Here is a 17,794-nt window from a genome sequence, read left to right as displayed (position 1 = left end):
CCTTCTCCCTTCTTACTCTCTCTACCTCGTACTCTCCTCTCTCTCTCTCTCTCTCTCTTTTCTCCTCCAGTAGCAATTTTCTTTACTCTTACTTACCTTCATTTCCTTTTTACTTATTCTCTCCTCTCTTCTCCCTGCAGTGGTAACTTCCTAGAGCGTATTGGACACCCTTACGACTCTGGCCCTCCCTGCAATGGCTGCCAGGGGACACTGCAAAGGGCGGCGTCTGTGTACCAACTCCTGTCCCTACGGTGACCTGTGGATGAACTGCAGGGAGCTCCAGAGGTCCTTCCCGGCCTGGCTGTGCAACTCCAAGACCAAAGAGGGCCTGGAGCGCCTCAGAAGCTGCAGGGCCACGTGCATGTGTCATGGAAAGATTACCTACCCGTGACGTAACGTGAGTGGGAGGAGAGGACTGTGTGTTGAGGGTTTGTGGGGGGTGATGGTAAGCAGTAATGGTAGTTAGTTTTTAGTTGTAGTGGTGATGGTAAGTGTGTGTGTGTAGTAGTAGTAGTAGTAGTAGTAGTAGAGGTATTTGTGTGTTTTTTTGTTAACTGGTGTATTATATAGTGTTTTGATAGTGTGAATGAATTGTGTTCTTCCTTTTTGTGTTTTTTGTTTAGGTTTGTAGTGTTAATGTATGATTTTTTTTTCATGTAAGACGTACACAGTAAACAAAGAAAAAGATAAAGTAGGCCCACCAAAGTGCCAGTCCCTAAAGAAAGGTAAAAGGTAAATACACAGTCGCGGTCTTAAGGAGAGGAGAGCGAGGTGCCGACGAAGGTGGGGAGGAACCTGAGCTGGTTACGATTCATCATGGCGACGAGGCAGGACACATCTTATGACCGCAACTGTAGTGCACTCGCAATCCACAGTTCTTGCCCACCCAAGAAGAGGCGGAGGTTCAAAAGTAGGCACTCTCTAGACGGAGGGCCACGCTGGCTGTCACGGAACAACACGCATGCTCGAACACTCCTGAACCATTCATCGGTTTCGCTTGTTATGTTCAGATGCGTTACGACATAATTCAGTCCACAGCGAAACAGATACGTTGTTCAGGAGTGTGTTCGAGCATGCGTGTGTTGCCCCGTGATGGCCAGCGTAGGCTCCGTCTAGGAAGCGTGCACTTCTGAACCTCCGCCTCGTCCTGGGTGGGATATGGATTGTGAAATTGTGAGTGTACACGTAGTAGCGTTTTGGTAGTGTGCTTCAGTGAATTATGTTGTATTTTTGTGTTTTTTTTCTTTTTTGCGTAGGTTTGTAGTGCTTATGTATGTAGTATGTGGCAGTGTTTTCTGTAGAGTTTGAGTGAAATATATTGTGATTTTTGTGCGATTTTTTTTTCTTTTTAATGTTTGTAGCTTCATTAACTAGCTGATTGATTGAGATAACCCTTGCTGAGTGCACCGAGCTTGTCGTGTATTTATGTATGTATGAATGTATGTACCATGTAGGTATGTAAGTAGGTAGACAATGTATGTACGTACGTATGTCATGGTTTTGTGCTGGTAGGAGTAAAGGAAATTGCTTTGTTTGATGTAACTCTCTCTCTCTCTCTCTCTCTCTCTCTCTCCTCTCTCTCTCTCTCTCTCTCTCTCTCTCTCTCTCTCTCTCTCTCTCTCTCTCTCTCCAGTCTACATTTAGCACAATTGCACAGGGCAGGCGGGGGCACCACTACTAATAATGAGGGCTACACAACACAGGCTTAGCGGCGCCACACCTTTGCCTCTGTCGCCGCCAGCAAGGGTGTTTCAGTATTACGGGATTAGTATCTTTGCCTGCCACTGGTCTTGTCTGGTCGCCTTGTCATGTTGCTTCTTCTTGGTAGTTGTTTTGTGGTGTGGAGTAATAAAATTTGATATGCTTACTTTTTTACTCTGTTTTATACTTATGATTTTTTATATATATTTTTTAATAGTATTCATTCAAGTGAGTGTTGACGATAATCTGATCTCTTTAGTACGTAAATATAAGGTGTGTCTTTCCGAATGGTGGTTACGTGATTGAGTGTTGGCGATTAATGATTGAAATTCCTGTGCTCTCATTTGACTGTTTACCGGAGAGAAGGTGCGGTGTTTTGCTTTGGGTTTCGTGGGGTTTTGGTTGGTATTTGAGTGTTTTTGTTTATTTATTTATTTATTTGTTTATTCATTCGTTTGTTTGTTTACTTATTTGTTTACCTTTTTTTCGAAATAGGTAGAAAGTAAAAAAAATAAGTGTTGTAGTAATTTTTTTTTTTTTATGAAGAAATGTTGAAACGTGTGATATCAATCTGTTATATATTTGTACCGTGGTATGCCTTACTCGGTGTGTGTGTGTGTGTGTGTGTGTGTGTGTGTGTGTGTGTGTGTGTGTGTGTACATGAGTCTGTCTGCCTCTCTGGCTATTTGTCTGTCTAGCTGCCTGCTTGCCAGCCTGTCTGCCTGTATGTATTTGTAAGCGTGCCTTTTTTTCTGTGTAAGAGGGGTATTGTCTAAGGGCAACAATGCATGGAAATGCCCACTGAGGTGCTCTCCCTTAAAGAAGAGCCAAAAAGTTTAAGCAAAATTCTTTTCAAAGAAATGAAGTCGTAGGAAGGGGAGAAATACAGAAGCAGGGAGGGACTTCCAGAGTTTATCAATGAAAGGGGAAGAAAGATTTTGAATGCCGGCTCACTCTTTGCATTTGGGAGATGGAAAAAACAAGGGTGAGAGAAAGTAGAAAGTGGTGTGCAGCGAGGCCACGGGAGGAAGAGAGGCGTACCATTAGCAAGATCAGAAAATCTGTTAACGTTAAAAATAGCGGTAGAAGAGAGCAAGAGATGCAACACTGCGGCGATGAGAGAGAAGCTGAAGACAGTTAGAGCAGGAGTTAATAGGACAAAGTGATTTTGATTTCACCCTGTCTAAAAGAGCGGTATGAGTGGAAACCTCCTACCCCTCCCCCCGGACATATGAGGCGTATTCAATGGACGGATAAGGCCCCTGTACAGAGTCAGCATCTGGGTTGGTATGAAAAACTGGCAGAGATGATTTAGAACGCATAACATCATAGAAGCTGTTTTAGCTAGAGATGAAATCTGAAGTTTTCAGTTTAGATTATTAGTAGAGGACAGACCGAAAATGTTCATTGTAGAAGAGGGGGACAGTTGAGTGTCATTGAAGAAGAGGGTATAGTTATCTCTAAGGTTGTGTCGAGTTGATAGATAGAAGAACTGAGTTTTTGAGGCATTGAACAATAGTAAGCTTGCTCTGCCCCAATCAAAAATTTTAGAAAAATCGGAAGTCAGGCGTTCTGTGGCTTCCCTGCGTCAACTGTTTTATTCCTGAAGGACTGGACGTCTACGAAAAGAATATGTATGTATTTATCTATCTATCTGTCTATCTATCTATCTATATCTATATCTATATCTATATCCATATCTATATCTATATATCTATATCTATATCTATCTATCTATCTATCTATCTATCTATCTATCTATCTATCTATCTATCTATCTATCTATCTATCTATATATATATATATATATATATATATATATATATATATATATATATATATATATATATATATATATATATATATATATATATATATATATATATATATATATATATATATATATATTATCACAAACATACTAGTATATAATGGCTTATGCATCGTACGTGCGTCTGTCTGCCTGCACGCGCTAACTCCACTTGATGCGTCAGAGCCTGAGGGTGGTATTGTGATGCTGAGCTCGGGGACAGGCGAGGCAGGAAAGGTTTCATAACGCGGGAGGCTGGCGAGTCAACACTGTATATATATATATATATATATATATATATATATATATATATATATATATATATATATATATATAGATATAGATATAGATATATATATATATATATCTATATCTATATATATATATATATATATATATATATATATATATATATATATATATATATATATATATATATATATATATATACTCGTATATATATATATATATATATATATATATATATATATATATATATATATATATATAAATATATATATATATATATATATATATATATATATATATATATATATATATATATATATATATATATATATATATATATATATATATATATATATATATATATTAATATTACCACAAACATACTAGTATATATATGGCTTATGCATCGTACGTGCGTCTGTCTGTCTGCACGCGCTAACTACACTTGATGCGTCAGAGCCTGAGGGTGGTATAGTGATGCTGAGCTCGGGGACAGGCGAGGCAGGAAAGGTTTCATAACGCGGGAGGTTGGCGAGTCAACCCTGTGCCTGGGACGGGAATGAAAGGTGATCTTGTCAATATCAGATAGTCATTTTCCTGTTGTGTGTGTGTGTGTGTGTGTGTGTGTCAAGGGCAAGAAAACTAACAGAAAATAAAATAAAAAAAAATATTGCCAGTTCACATGGAGAAAACAATCTAAAAGTAATAGCAGAAGTCATACTGTGAGTTAAGTGCAACAAAACTCAAAAAAAAAAAAAAAAAGGCCAGTACGTAAAGAGAAAATATTCTAAAAGCAAGGCCAAAAACTACGTTCTGAATCAAGGACAACGAAACTAAAAAAAAAAAAAAAAAACTGCCAGCCCTTCAAGGAAAGAAAAAATCCAAAATAAACGCCAAGAAATTACATTATGGGCCAACTGACAATAGAAAAAATAAATAAATAAAAATCTAAAGAGAAAAATCCAAAAGCAATCTAAAAATTATATTGTGGGCTGAAGAGCAAAGGAAAAAAAGTCTCTAAAGGGAAACTAGTTAAAAAATAAGACACAGGATTAAATTATGGGCCAATAACAACAAAACTTAAAACAAAAAAAAAAAAGATAAGAAGAAAAGAGAAAAGAAAAGGCCCACAGAAGTTGCCTGTCACTCTAAATAATAATAATAATAAAAAAAAAAGCGAATAACAGCCCAAAATTACATTGTGAAATATCTTGGTCACACGGCGCCTCAACATGCAGTCAGGGGAAGGAGCAGGATGTAGGACTACTGGTCTGCTTCAGTCAATGCGGGATGGTGTGTAGGAAAAAAACTCCCAGCGGTGGAGGGGGAGGCTTTCAGTGTGCTGGTGTGGGGGACTTTTGGTAGGAGAAAAAGAAGTGATTGATTGATTGGTTGGGTGACTAACTGGTTTATTGATTGGCGCTTTCGTCTGTCTGCCTGTTCATCTGTCTATCTATTTGTCTATCTATCTATCTATCTATCTATCTATCTATCTATCTATCTATCTATCTATCTATCTATCTATTTGTCTCTGTCTTTCTTTCTTTTTCTTTCTTTCTTTCTTTCTTTCTTTCTTTATCTGTCTACCTGTATGTCTGTCTATTTATCTGTCTAGTTGTATCTTTTTTGTTCCTTTTGTCTCTTCTTCCTTCCTTCCTTCCTTTCTTCCCTCCTTCCTTCCTTCCTTCCTTCCTTCCTTCATATACACATCACGGCCTAACCTACGTTCACACATCAAACACACACTCTGCTATAGGTATCACATATATTACAATACTAACACTTCCAACCAAGAACTTTTAAGTCTTGCGATAACTTAATAAAAGCATTCAGTTACGTAATATTATCATTAGGAGTATTGCGTTAGTTAAGTAGGGTGTATCTCTGTTATTATTTTTTTCTCCTCACTCAGTTTCTTTATCCTCCCACGCAGGCGCAATGACTTAACCTGCTCTCGTGCCCACGCTCTTGAATCTTCCGAGTTTTCCACCATCTGGCTACGACTACAGAGTCATTCTCATACTAAATTTATCTGTGCTGTATACCTCTCTCCTAACTCCTCTGACTATAAGAAATTCTTTGACTATTTAACTTCCAAAGTGGAGCACATTCTGACCCTCTTCCCTTTTGCAGAGATCTCCATTCTTGGAGACTTCAATGTTCACCACCAGCTTTGGCTTTCCTCTCCCTTCACTGACCATCCTGGTGAACTAGCCTACAACTTTGCTATCCTCCATGACCTAGAGCAATTGGTGCAACACCCTACTCGTATTCCTGACCGTCTTGGAGATACGCCCAACATTCTTGACCTTTTCCTGACCTCTAATCCTTCTGCTTATGCTGTCACCCTTTCTTCTCCGTTGGGCTCCTCCGATCACAATCTCATATCTTTATCTTGTCCTATCACTCCAATCCCTCCTCAGGATCCCCCTAAGCGAAGGTGCCTCTGGCGTTTTGCCTCTGCTAGTTGGGGGGACCTGAGGAGGTATTTTGCTGATTTTCCTTGGAATGACTACTGCTTCCGTGTCAGAGACCCGTCTTTGTGTGCTGAGCGCATAACAGAGGTGATAGTGTCTGGCATGGAGGCGTACATTCCTCACTCTTTTTCTCGTCCTAAACCTTCTAAACCTTGGTTTAACACAGCTTATTCTCGTGCTATACATGATAGAGAGGTGGCCCACAAAAGGTACTTAAGCCTTCCTTCACCAGAATCTCATGCACTTTATATTTCTGCCCGGAACCATGCCAAGTCTGTTCTCCAACTAGCCAAAAACTCCTTCATTTAACAGAAAATGTCAAAACCTTTCAAGATCTAACTCCCCTCGTGATTTCTGGCATCTAGCCAAAAATATCTCCAATAACTTTGCTTCTTCTTCTTTCCCTCCTCTACTTCAACCAGATGGCACCACTGCTATCACATCTATTTCTAAAGCTGAACTCTTTGCTCAAACCTTTGCTAAAAACTCTACCTTGGACGATTCTGGGCTTGTTCCTCCCTCTCCTCCACCCTCTGACTACTTCATGCCACGTATTAAAATTCTTCGTAATGATGTTTTCTATGCCCTCGCTGGCCTAAACCCTCGGAAGGCTTATGGACCTGATGGGGGTCCCTCCTATTGTTCTCCGAAACTGTGCCTCCGTGCTTGCACCTTGCCTAGTCAAACTCTTTCAGCTCTGTCTGTCAACATCTACCTTTCCTTCTTGCTGGAAGTTTGCCTACATTCAACCTGTTCCTAAAAAGGGTGACCGCTCTAATCCCTCAAACTACCGTCCTATTGCTTTAATTTCCTGCTTATCTAAAGTTTTTGAATCTATCCTCAACAGGAAGATTCTTAAACATCTATCACTTCACAACCTTCTATCTGATCGCCAGTATGGGTTCCGTCAAGGCCGCTCTACTGGTGATCTTCTGGCTTTCCTTACTGAGTCTTGGTCATCCTCTTTTAGAGACTTTGGTGAAACTTTTGCTGTTGCCTTGGACATATCAAAAGCCTTTGATAGAGTCTGGCACAAAGCTTTGATTTCCAAACTACCCTCCTACGGTTTCTATCCTTCTCTCTGTAACTTCATCTCAAGTTTCCTTTCTGACCGTTCTATTGCTGCTGTGGTAGACGGTCACTGTTCTTCTCCTAAATCTATTAACAGTGGTGTTCCTCAGGGTTCTGTCCTGTCACCCACTCTCTTCTTATTATTCATTAATGATATTCTAAACCAAACTTCTTGTCCTATCCACTCCTATGTTGATGATACCACCCTGCACTTTTCCACGTCTTTTTCATAGACGTCCAACCCTTCAGGAGGTAAACATATCACGCAGGGAAGCCACAGAACGCCTGACTTCTGATCTTTCTAAAATTTCTGATTGGGGCAGAGCAAACTTGGTATTGTTCAATGCCTCAAAAACTCAATTCCTCCATCTATCAACTCGACACAATCTTCCAGACAACTATCCCCTCTTCTTCAATGACACTCAACTGTCCCCCTCTTCTACACTGAACATCCTCGGTCTGTCCTTTACTTATAATCTGAACTGGAAACTTCACATCTCATCTCTAGCTAAAACAGCTTCTATGAAGTTAGGTGTTCTGAGACGTCTCCGCCAGTTTTTCTCACCCCCCCAGCTGCTAACTCTGTACAAGGGCCTTATCCGTCCATGTATGGAGTATGCTTCACATGTCTGGGGGGGTTCCACTCATACTGCTGTTCTAGACAGGGTGGAATCAAAAGCTTTTCGTCTCATCAACTCCTTTCCTCTAACTGACTGTCTTCAGCCCCTCTCTCACCGCCGCAATGTTGCATATCTAGCTGTCTTCTACCGCTATTTTCATGCCAACTGCTCTTCTGATCTTGCTAACTGGATGCCTCCCCTCCTCCCGCGGGCCTCGCTGCACAAGACTTTCTTCTTTCTCTCACTCCTATTCTGTCCACCTCTCTAACGCAAGAGTTAACCAGTATTCTCAATCATTCATCCCTTTCTCTGGTAAACTCTGGAACTCCTTGCCTGCTTCTGTATTTCCACCTTCCTATGACTTGAATTCCTTCAAGAGGGAGGTTTCAAGACACTTATCCCACCAATTTTTGACCACTGCTTTGACCCTTTTAAGGGACTGGCATTTCAGTGGGCATTTTTTTTTATTAGATTTTTTGTTGCCCTTGGCCAGTATCCTTCCTACATTAAAAAAAAAAAAAAAAAGGCATCACGGTTAAGAGGAGGAAAAAAAACAAGGCCGATTTTCCAGGTCGCTGCTCTCACCTAGGCACTGTCACTCACCCTTATTAAACCCTTATTATCCTTGTTAAACTGCATGTACTAATAATCTCGAAGTGGGCTTGTGGGTTTTTTCAAAGAGAGAGAGAAAGGGTGGGCGTGTGGTAGGGAGTGGCTTGGAGAGAAGGAAAAGGAGAAGAGAGAGAGAGAGAGAGAGAGAGAGAGAGAGAGAGAGAGAGAGAGAGAGAGAGAGAGAGAGAGAGAGAGAGAGAGAGAGAGAGAGGCAAAGACGGACAGACACAGACGCAGTTAGACGAAAAGGTAGATAGATAGATACATACATATATACATACATACATACATACATAGAAAGATAGATCGATAGATACATACATACATAGAAACACAGATAAATAGATAGAATAGACGAAAAAACAGTGACAAAAACAGAAACAAAGACAGAGAGACAATGAGACGTAAACCAAACATTACACACACACACACACACACACACACACACACACACACACACACACACACACACACACACACACACACACACACACACACACACACACACACACACACACACACACACACACACACACACACACACACACACACACTAGAAACATGAAGCACGACACTGAAACAAAACCAAAATAACCCAAACAAAACAAACATGACGCTATTCACTACCACTAGGACTCGACAAGACCTAACACCTTGCCGAGAAGCGCACACTATAAACACGTATAACTACTGCCCAGCTCACCTCCAGGAAGCAGCGAGGCCGAAGAGAGACCAGACTTTTGTACTGCAACTTGCCACACCTTTCCTTAGGTTAAGAGGGGACCTGACATAAATCTTTAAGTGGTATAAGGGTTATTATAAGGGGGATGTAAGCAAAATTCTTAGGATAAGCAACCAGGATAGAACAAGAAATAACGGGTTCAAGCTTGAAAAATTTAGGTTTAAAAAAGAGATAGGAAGAAACTGGTTCTCAAATAGAGTGGTAGCTTTAAGAGAAGATTAGACGGGTTTATGGATGGGGATGATAGGTGGAAATAGGTAAGTATATTTCATACTGGGACTGCCACGTGTAAGCCTGGTCGCTTCTTGCAGCTTCCCTTATTTCTTATGTTCTTATGTTCTTATGTTCCTGACTCCCGAATGATCCTGAGGCTTTTATTTTTCCTTCCATTCACAACCATCCCCATACGTTATTTTGGCTAGAAATTGGAGAGATTTAACCTAACCTAACTTAACCTAATCATGTTTTGTAACCTTACCTATTTGCCACAGCTTTCCTGACTCCCAAACTAATCTGCGACATTTATTTTTCCTTCCAAAACCATCCCCGTAACTAACCTAACCTAACTTGACCTAACCTTGTTTTGTAACCTTATCTATTTGTTACAGATTTCCTGACTCTCAAACCAATATGCAGGACTCATTTTTCCTTCCACAGCCATCCCAGTACATTACAATGGCTAGAAACTGGACAATCTCCTCTTTTTAATTCTCTTTCTTTATCCTATGTGAGTATTAAGGTTCTCTGCAGTGTCTTCCGTGCTGTGTAATGTTGCGTATCACAGTGACGAAGTTAAACACACACACACACACACACACACACACACACACACACACACACACACACACACACACACACACACACACACACACACACACACACACACACACACACACACACACACACACACACACACACACACACACACGAGGGACACCGGCACTTGAACCTGAGCCGTCCCTTTACACAGATCCAAACCCTCCTGCATTTTTATTGTAGTCCTTTCAGTGCAGCTGTCCACTTCTGGCTGAAATTGCAAGAGTATTTACAATGCCCTGCCAGTATATTAAAGTTTGTATGTCTTTGTCATCATGATTCTGCTCTAACTTATTGACGTGTGTGTGTGTGTGTGTGTGTGTGTGTGTGTGTGTGTGTGTGTGTGTGTGTGTGTGTGTGTGTGTGTGTGTGTGTGTGTGTGAGCATGCGTGCGCCTGTGCTCTCTCTCTCTCTCTCTCTCTCTCTCTCTCTCTCTCTCTCTCTCTCTCTCTCTCTCTCTCTCTCTCTCTCTCTCTCTCTCTCTCCGTCTCCTCCCTTTGCCTGTCTCTCTTTTGTCTTTGTGTGAAAAATATGAAAGGGATAATGGTTTTCCCTGCAGTAAAGGTTGAGAGAGAGAGAGAGAGAGAGAGAGAGAGAGAGAGAGAGAGAGAGAGAGAGAGAGAGAGAGAGAGAGAGAGAGAGAGAGAGAGAGAGAGAGAGAGAGAGAGAGAATGATAGGAAAAGAGAATAAAACTGAATGGCAAAGATATAAACAATGACAATACTCACGAAATTCAGAGAGAGAGAGAGAGAGAGAGAGAGAGAGAGAGAGAGAGAGAGAGAGAGAGAGAGAGAGAGAGAGAGAGAGAGAGAGAGAGAGAATCAGTCGTTCAGTTAGTCAGTCTACGTTGGCCAGGATTCATTATCTCACGCCAATAAAAGCATTAATGGAAGTGTACGTCTGTCTATTACCACATATTGGACTTTTACTGGAGCTGTCATCAAGTGGCGGCTTAGCTTGATGTGGTTTCTGTCCTGCCGCCGATGCACCGATGAAACCAGGTCTGTGGGAGGGAGTTTGACTTTTTTTCCGCTATTTCCATCTGGAACTCGTTTTTAACACCAACAGTTGCTCAATATTCTGCTCTGTAAACGTTATAGGAATGCTGTTTCATTAAGGTTACACACATACATGGTATAGGAAATGGGGAAAAAAAAAAGAATAAAAGGAGGCTTACTCGCTGATAGTTCGATTAATGGTTACAAATGGTGGCAGCGGTGGGATGATAATTATGGTTCTTGTTGTTATAATTGTTGTTGTTGTTATTGTTGTTGTTGTTGTTGCTGTTGCTATTGTTGTTTTTTTGTTGCTTTTTCATCAACTTTACTGTTTTGATATTATGGACCTGATTTTTTTTTTTTTTTTTTTTATGTAGGAAGGATACTGGCCAAGGGCAGCAAAAATCTAATAAAAAAAATGCCCACTGAAATGCCAGTCCCATAAAAGGGTCAAAGCAGTGGTCAAAAATTGGTGGATAAGCGTCTTGAAACCTCCCTCTTAAAGGAATTCAAGTCATAGGAAGGTGGAAATACAGAAGCAGGCAGAGAGTTCCAGAGGTTTACCAGAGAAAGGGATGAATGATTGAGAATACTGGTTAACTCTTGCGTTAGAGAGGTGGACAGAATAGGGGTGAGAGAAATAAGAAAGTCTTGTGCAGCGAGGCCGCGGAAGGAGGGGAGGCATGCAGTTAGCAAGATCAGAAGAGCAGTTGGCATGAAAATAGCGGTAGAAGACAGCTAGATATGCAACATTGCGGCGGTGAGAGAGGGGGCTGAAGACAGTCAGTTAGAGGAGAGGGAGTATGTGAAGCATACTCCATACATGGACGGATAAGGCCCTTGTACAGAGTTAGCAGCCGGGGGGGGAGGGTGAGAAAAACTGGCGTAGACGTCTCAGAACACCTAACTTCATAGAAGCTGTTTTAGCTAGAGATGAGATGTGAAGTTTCCAGTTCAGATTATAAGTAAAGGACAGACCGAGGATGTTCAGTGTAGTAGAGGGGGACAGTTGAGTGTCATTGAAGAAGAGGGGATAGTTGTCTGGAAGGTTGTGTCGAGTTGATAGATGCAGGAATTGAGTTTTTGAGGCATTGAACAATATCAAGTTTGCTCTGCCCCAATCAGAAATTTTAGAAAGATCAGAAGTCAGGCGTTCTGTGGCTTTCCTGCGTGATATGTTTACCTCCTGAAGGGTTGGACGTCTATGAAAAGACGTGGAAAAGTGCAGGGTGGTATCATCAGCATAGGAGTGGATAGGACAAGAAGTTTGGTTTAGAAGATCATTAATGAATAATAAGAAGAGAGTGGGTGACGGGACAGAACCCTGAGGAACACCACTGTTAATAGTTTTAGGAGAAGAACAGTGACTGTCTACCACAGCAGCAATAGAACGGTCAGAAAGGAAACTTGAGATGAATTTAGAGAGAGAAGGATAGAAACCGTAGGAGGGTAGTTTGGAAATCAAAGCTTTGTGCCAGACTCTATCAAAGGCTTTTGATATGTCCAAGGCAACGGCAAAAGTTTCACCAAAGTCTCTAAAAGATGATGACCAAGACTCAGTAAGGAAAGCCAGAAGATCACCAGTAGAGCGGCCTTGACAGAACCCATACTGGCGATCAGATAGAAGGTTGTGAAGTGATAGATGTTTAAGAATCTTCCTGTTGAGGATAGATTCAAAAACTTTAGATAAGCAGGAAATTAAAGCAATAGGACGGTAGTTTAAGGGATTAGAGCGGTCACCCTTTTTAGGAACAGGTTGAATGTAGGCAAACTTCCAGCAAGAAGGAAAGGTAGATGTTGACAGACAGAGCTGAAAGAGTTTGACTAGGCAAGGTGCAAGCACGGAGGCACAGTTTCGGAGAACAATAGGAGGGACCCCATCAGGTCCATAAGCCTTCCGAGGGTTTAGGCCAGCGAGGGCATGGAAAACATCATTGCGAAGAATTTTAATAGGTAGCATGAAGTAGTCAGAGGGTGGAGGAGAGGGAGGAACAAGCCCAGAATCGTCCAAGGTAGAGTTTTTAGCAAAGGTTTGAGCAAAGAGTTCAGCTTTAGAAATAGATGTGATAGCAGTGGTGCCATCTGGTTGAAGTAGAGGAGGGAAAGAAGAAGAAGCAAAGTTATTGGAGATATGTTTGGCTAGATGCCAGAAATCACGAGGAGAGTTAGATTTTGAAAGGTTTTGACATTTTCTGTTAATGAAGGAGTTTTTGGCTAATTGGTGAACAGACTTGGCATGGTTCCGGGCAGAAATATAAAGTGCATGAGATTCTGGTAATGGAAGGCTTAAGTACCTTTTGTGGGCCACCTCTCTATCATGTATAGCACGAGAATAAGCTGTGTTAAACCAAGGTTGAGAATGTTTAGGACGAGAAAAAGAGTGAGGAATGTACGCCTCCATGCCAGACACTATCACCTCTGTTATGCGCTCAGCACACAAAGACGGGTCTCTGACACTGAAGCAGCAGTCATTCCAAGGAAAATCAAGAAAATACCTCCTCAGGTCCCCCCAACTAGCAGAGGCAAAACGCCAGAGGCACCTTCGCTTAGGGGGATCCTGAGGAGGGATTGGAGTGATAGGACAAGATAAAGATATGAGATTGTGATCGGAGGAGCCCAATGGAGAAGAAAGGGTGACAGCATAAGCAGAAGGATTAGAGGTCAGGAAAAGGTCAAGAATGTTGGGCGTATCTCCAAGACGGTCAGGAATACGAGTAGGGTGTTGCACCAATTGCCCTAGGTCATGGAGGATAGCAAAGTTGTAGGCTAGTTCACCAGGATGGTCAGTGAAGGGAGAGGAAAGCCAAAGCTGGTGGTGAACATTGAAGTCTCCAAGAATGGAGATCTCTGGTAAAGGGAAGAGGGTCAGAATGTGCTACACTTTGGAAGTTAAGTAGTCAAAGAATTTCTTATAGTCAGAGGAGTTAGGAGAGAGGTATACAGCACAGATAAATTTAGTATGAGAATGACTCTGTAGTCGTAGCCAGATGGTGGAAAACTCGGAAGATTCAAGAGCGTGGGCACGAGAGCAGGTTAAGTCATTGCGCACATAAACACAGCATCCAGCTTTGGATCGAAAATGAGGATAGAGAAAGTAGGAGGGAACAGAAAAGGGGCTACTGTCAGTTGCCTCAGACACCTGAGTTTCAGTGAGGAAAAGAAGATGAGGTTTAGAAGAGGAGAGGTGGTGTTCTACAGATTGAAAATTAGATCTTAGACCGCGAATGTTGCAGAAGTTAATGAAGAAAAAGTTGAGGGTGGTGTCAAGACACTTAGGGTCGTCGACGGAAAGGCAGTCCGACCTGGGGACATTTATGGTCCCCTCCCCAGATGGGGACTCCGAGGCTGGTTTAGGAGTCGCCATGATTTTAAAATTTTTGAGTGAAGGGTGTGTGTGTTATTAGGTGCTTGTAGTTTTGTGTGGAGGAAGAGAGTTGTCTTTAGAGGACAGGCTGTGACTGCCCCCTTGTGTTGTGAGACACAAAGGGAAACGTTCAGTGAGGTCACAGCTGGGTTTAATGATAAGTTCACAGCACCCCCTGAACAGTGCTTTAGACCTCACTGGGAGTAATTATCGTTTCGGCAGGTGTCTACTGCCTCCTCCTCCCCAAGATGAGAAATCCATCTGTTAATGTGTGTGCTGGCTCGCACACACACACACACACACACACACACACACACACACACACACACACACACACACACACACACAAAGAGAGAGAGAGAGAGAGAGAGAGAGAGAGAGAGAGAGAGAGAGAGAGAGAGAGAGAGAGAGAGAGAGAGAGAGAGAGAGAGTGTTACATAGATACACATGCCACAACAGACCTTGCGGTCCTCATGAGGTGACCCGACCTAAGACTACTAAAGTAATAGTAAAAGAAAAGGACAGCAAAGCAGAAGTGAGGTCTAAAGCACTGGATCGTGGGTGCTGTGAACTTATCGTTAAGCCCAGTTGTGACCTCACGGAACGTTTCCCTTTGTGTCTCACAACACAAGGGGGAAGTCAAAGCCAGTCCTCTAAAGACAACTCTCTCTTCCCTTACACAAAACTACAAGCACCAAATTACACACACACACACTTCATTCAAAATTCAAAATTATCATGGTAACTTCTACTCCAGCCTCGGAGTCGTAGTCTCGGAAGGGGACCACAAATATCCTCAGGTCGGTCTGCTTTTACGGTATCGACACTAAGTGCCTTGACACCACCCTCAACTTTTTCTTCATTAATTTCTGCTACGTTCTCGGTCTTAGATCCAATTTTCAATCAGTAAAAGACCACCTCTCCTCTACTAAACCTCATCTTCTTTTCCTCACTGAAACACAGATGTCTGAGGCAACTGACAGTAGCCCCTTTTCTGTCCCCTCCTGCTTTCTCTATCCTCATTTTCAATTCAAATCTAGATGTTGCGTCTATGTGCACAATGACTTAACCTGGTCTCATGCCTACGCTCTTGAATCTTCCGAGTTTTCTACCATCTGGCTATGACTATAGAGTCACTCTCAAACTAAATTGATCTGCACCAGCTTTAGTTTTCCTCTCCCTTCACAGATCATTATGGTGAACTAGCCTTAACTTTGCTATCCTCCATGACCAAGAGCAATTAGTGCAACACCCTATTCGTATTCCTGACCGTCTTGGAGATGCGCCCAACATTCGTGACCTTTTCCTAACCTCTAATCCTTCTGCTTATGTTGTTACCCTCTCTACTCCGTTGGGCTCCTCCGATTACAATCTCATATCTGTATCTTGTCCTATTGCTCCAATCCCTCCTCAGGATCCTCCTAACCAGAGGTTAGAGGCATTTTGCCTCTGCTAGCTGGGGGACCTGAGGAGGTATTTTGCTGATTTTTCTTGGAATGACTATTGCTTCCGTGTCAGGGATCGATTTCTGCCGAGCGCATAACTGGTAATATTGTCTGGCATGAAAGGATACATTCCTCAATCTTTTTCTCGATCTTTGGTTTAACACAGGCTATTCTCGTGCAATACATAATAGAGAGGTGGCCCACAAAAGGTACTTAAGCCTTCCATCACCAGAATCTTATGCACTTTATATTTCTGCCCAGAACCATGCCAAGTTTTTTCTCCAACGAGCCAGAAACTTCTTCATTAATACAGTGTCAAAATCTTTCAAGATCTAACTCCCCTCATGACTTCTGGCATTTAGCCAAAAACATCTCCACTAACTTTGCTTCTTCTTTCCCTCCTTTATTTCAACCAGATAGCACCATTGCTATCACATCTATCTCTAAAGCTGAACTCTTCGCTCAAACCTTTGCTAAAATCTATTTTGGAGGATTCAGGGCTTGTTCCTCCCCCTCCTCCACCCTCTGACTACTTCATGCTACCCATTAAAATTCTTCACAGTGATGTTTTCCATGTGCTCGCTGGTCTATTGTTCTCCGAAACTGTGGCTCCATCTATCAACATCCTTTCCTTCTTGCTAGAAGTTTCCCTAAATTCAGCCTGTTCCTAAAAAAAAAAGGTGACCATTCTAGTCCCTCAAACTATCATCCTATTGCTTTAATTTTTGCCTCTCTAAAGTTTTGAATCTAACCTCAACAGAAAGATTCTTAAACATCTATCACTTCACAACCTTGTATCTGATCGCCAGTATGGGTTCCGTCAAGGCCGCTCTACTGGTGATCTTCTGGCTTTCCTTACTGAGTCTTGGTCATCCTCTTTCAGAGATTTTGGTGAAACTTTTTCTTTTGCCTTAGACATATCAAGAACTTTTGATAGAGTCCGGTACAAAGCTTTGATTTGCAAACGACCCTCCTATGGCTTCTATCTTTCGATAACTTCATCTCTAGTTTCTTTTCTGATCGTTTTCTTGCTGTTGTGGCAGACGGTCAATGTTCTCCTAAATCTATTAACAGTTGTGTTTCTCAGGGTTCTGTCCTGTCACCCACTCTCTTCCTGTTATTCATCAATGATCTTCTAAACCAAACTTCTTGTCCTATCCACTCTTACACTGATGATACCACCCTGCACTTTTCCACGTCTTTTCTTAAACGTCCAACCCTTTAGAAAGTAAACAGTTCACGCAGGGAAGCCACAGTGCGCCGGACTTCTGATCTCTTTAAAATTCCTGATTGGGGCAGAGCAAACTTGATATTGTTCAATGCCTCAAAAACTCAATTCCTTCATCTATCAACTCAATCTTCCAGGCCCTTCTTCTTAATTGACACTCAAGTGACCCTCTCTTCTACACTGAACTTCCTTGGTCTGTCCTTTTCTTATAATCTAAACTGAAAACTTCACATCTCATCTCTAGCTAAAACAGCTCCTATGAAGGTAAGCGTTCTGAGTCGTCTCCGCCAGTTTTCTCACCCTATAGCTGCTACCTCTGTATGGGGGGCCTTATCCGTCCATGTATGGAGTATGCTTCACATGCATGGGGATTTCCATTCATACTGCTCTTGTAGACAGGGTGGAATCAAAAGCCTCTCTACTGCAAGCGTTAACCAGTATCCTCAATCATTTATTCCTTTCTTTGGTAGACTCCGGAACTCCCTACCTGCTTCTGTATTTCCACCTTCCTATGACTTGGACTCCTTCAAGAGGGAGGTTTCAAGACATGTATCCTTCAATTTTTTTACTACCGCTTGGGATCCTATTCAGGGACCGGCATCAAAGTGGGCTTTTTTGTTTTTTTGAGGGGTGATTTTTGTTGCCCTTTACCGGTATCCC

At 41.9% G+C, this 17,794-nt stretch overlaps 1 protein-coding gene across 1 annotated transcript in view; it reads left to right on the top strand.

The window, feature by feature from the left end:
* The window catches only part of LOC135105704 (cysteine-rich venom protein pseudecin-like), a 24,836-nt gene extending 23,269 nt beyond the window's left edge, over positions 1-1,567 (top strand). Inside the window, 2 exon segments of the mRNA XM_064014113.1 lie at positions 141-204; positions 206-1,567. Of these exon segments, the coding sequence (XP_063870183.1) occupies positions 141-204; positions 206-391 (250 nt within the window). The 3' untranslated portion in view covers positions 392-1,567.
* Positions 1,568-17,794: the final 16,227 nt, after the last annotated feature.

The sequence above is a fragment of the Scylla paramamosain genome, chromosome 12 (assembly GCF_035594125.1).
Source record: "Scylla paramamosain isolate STU-SP2022 chromosome 12, ASM3559412v1, whole genome shotgun sequence".
NCBI lineage: Eukaryota > Metazoa > Arthropoda > Malacostraca > Decapoda > Portunidae > Scylla > Scylla paramamosain.
The sequence above is the reverse complement of the archived record's forward strand: the minus strand, read 5'-3'. Positions and strand labels throughout refer to the sequence as shown.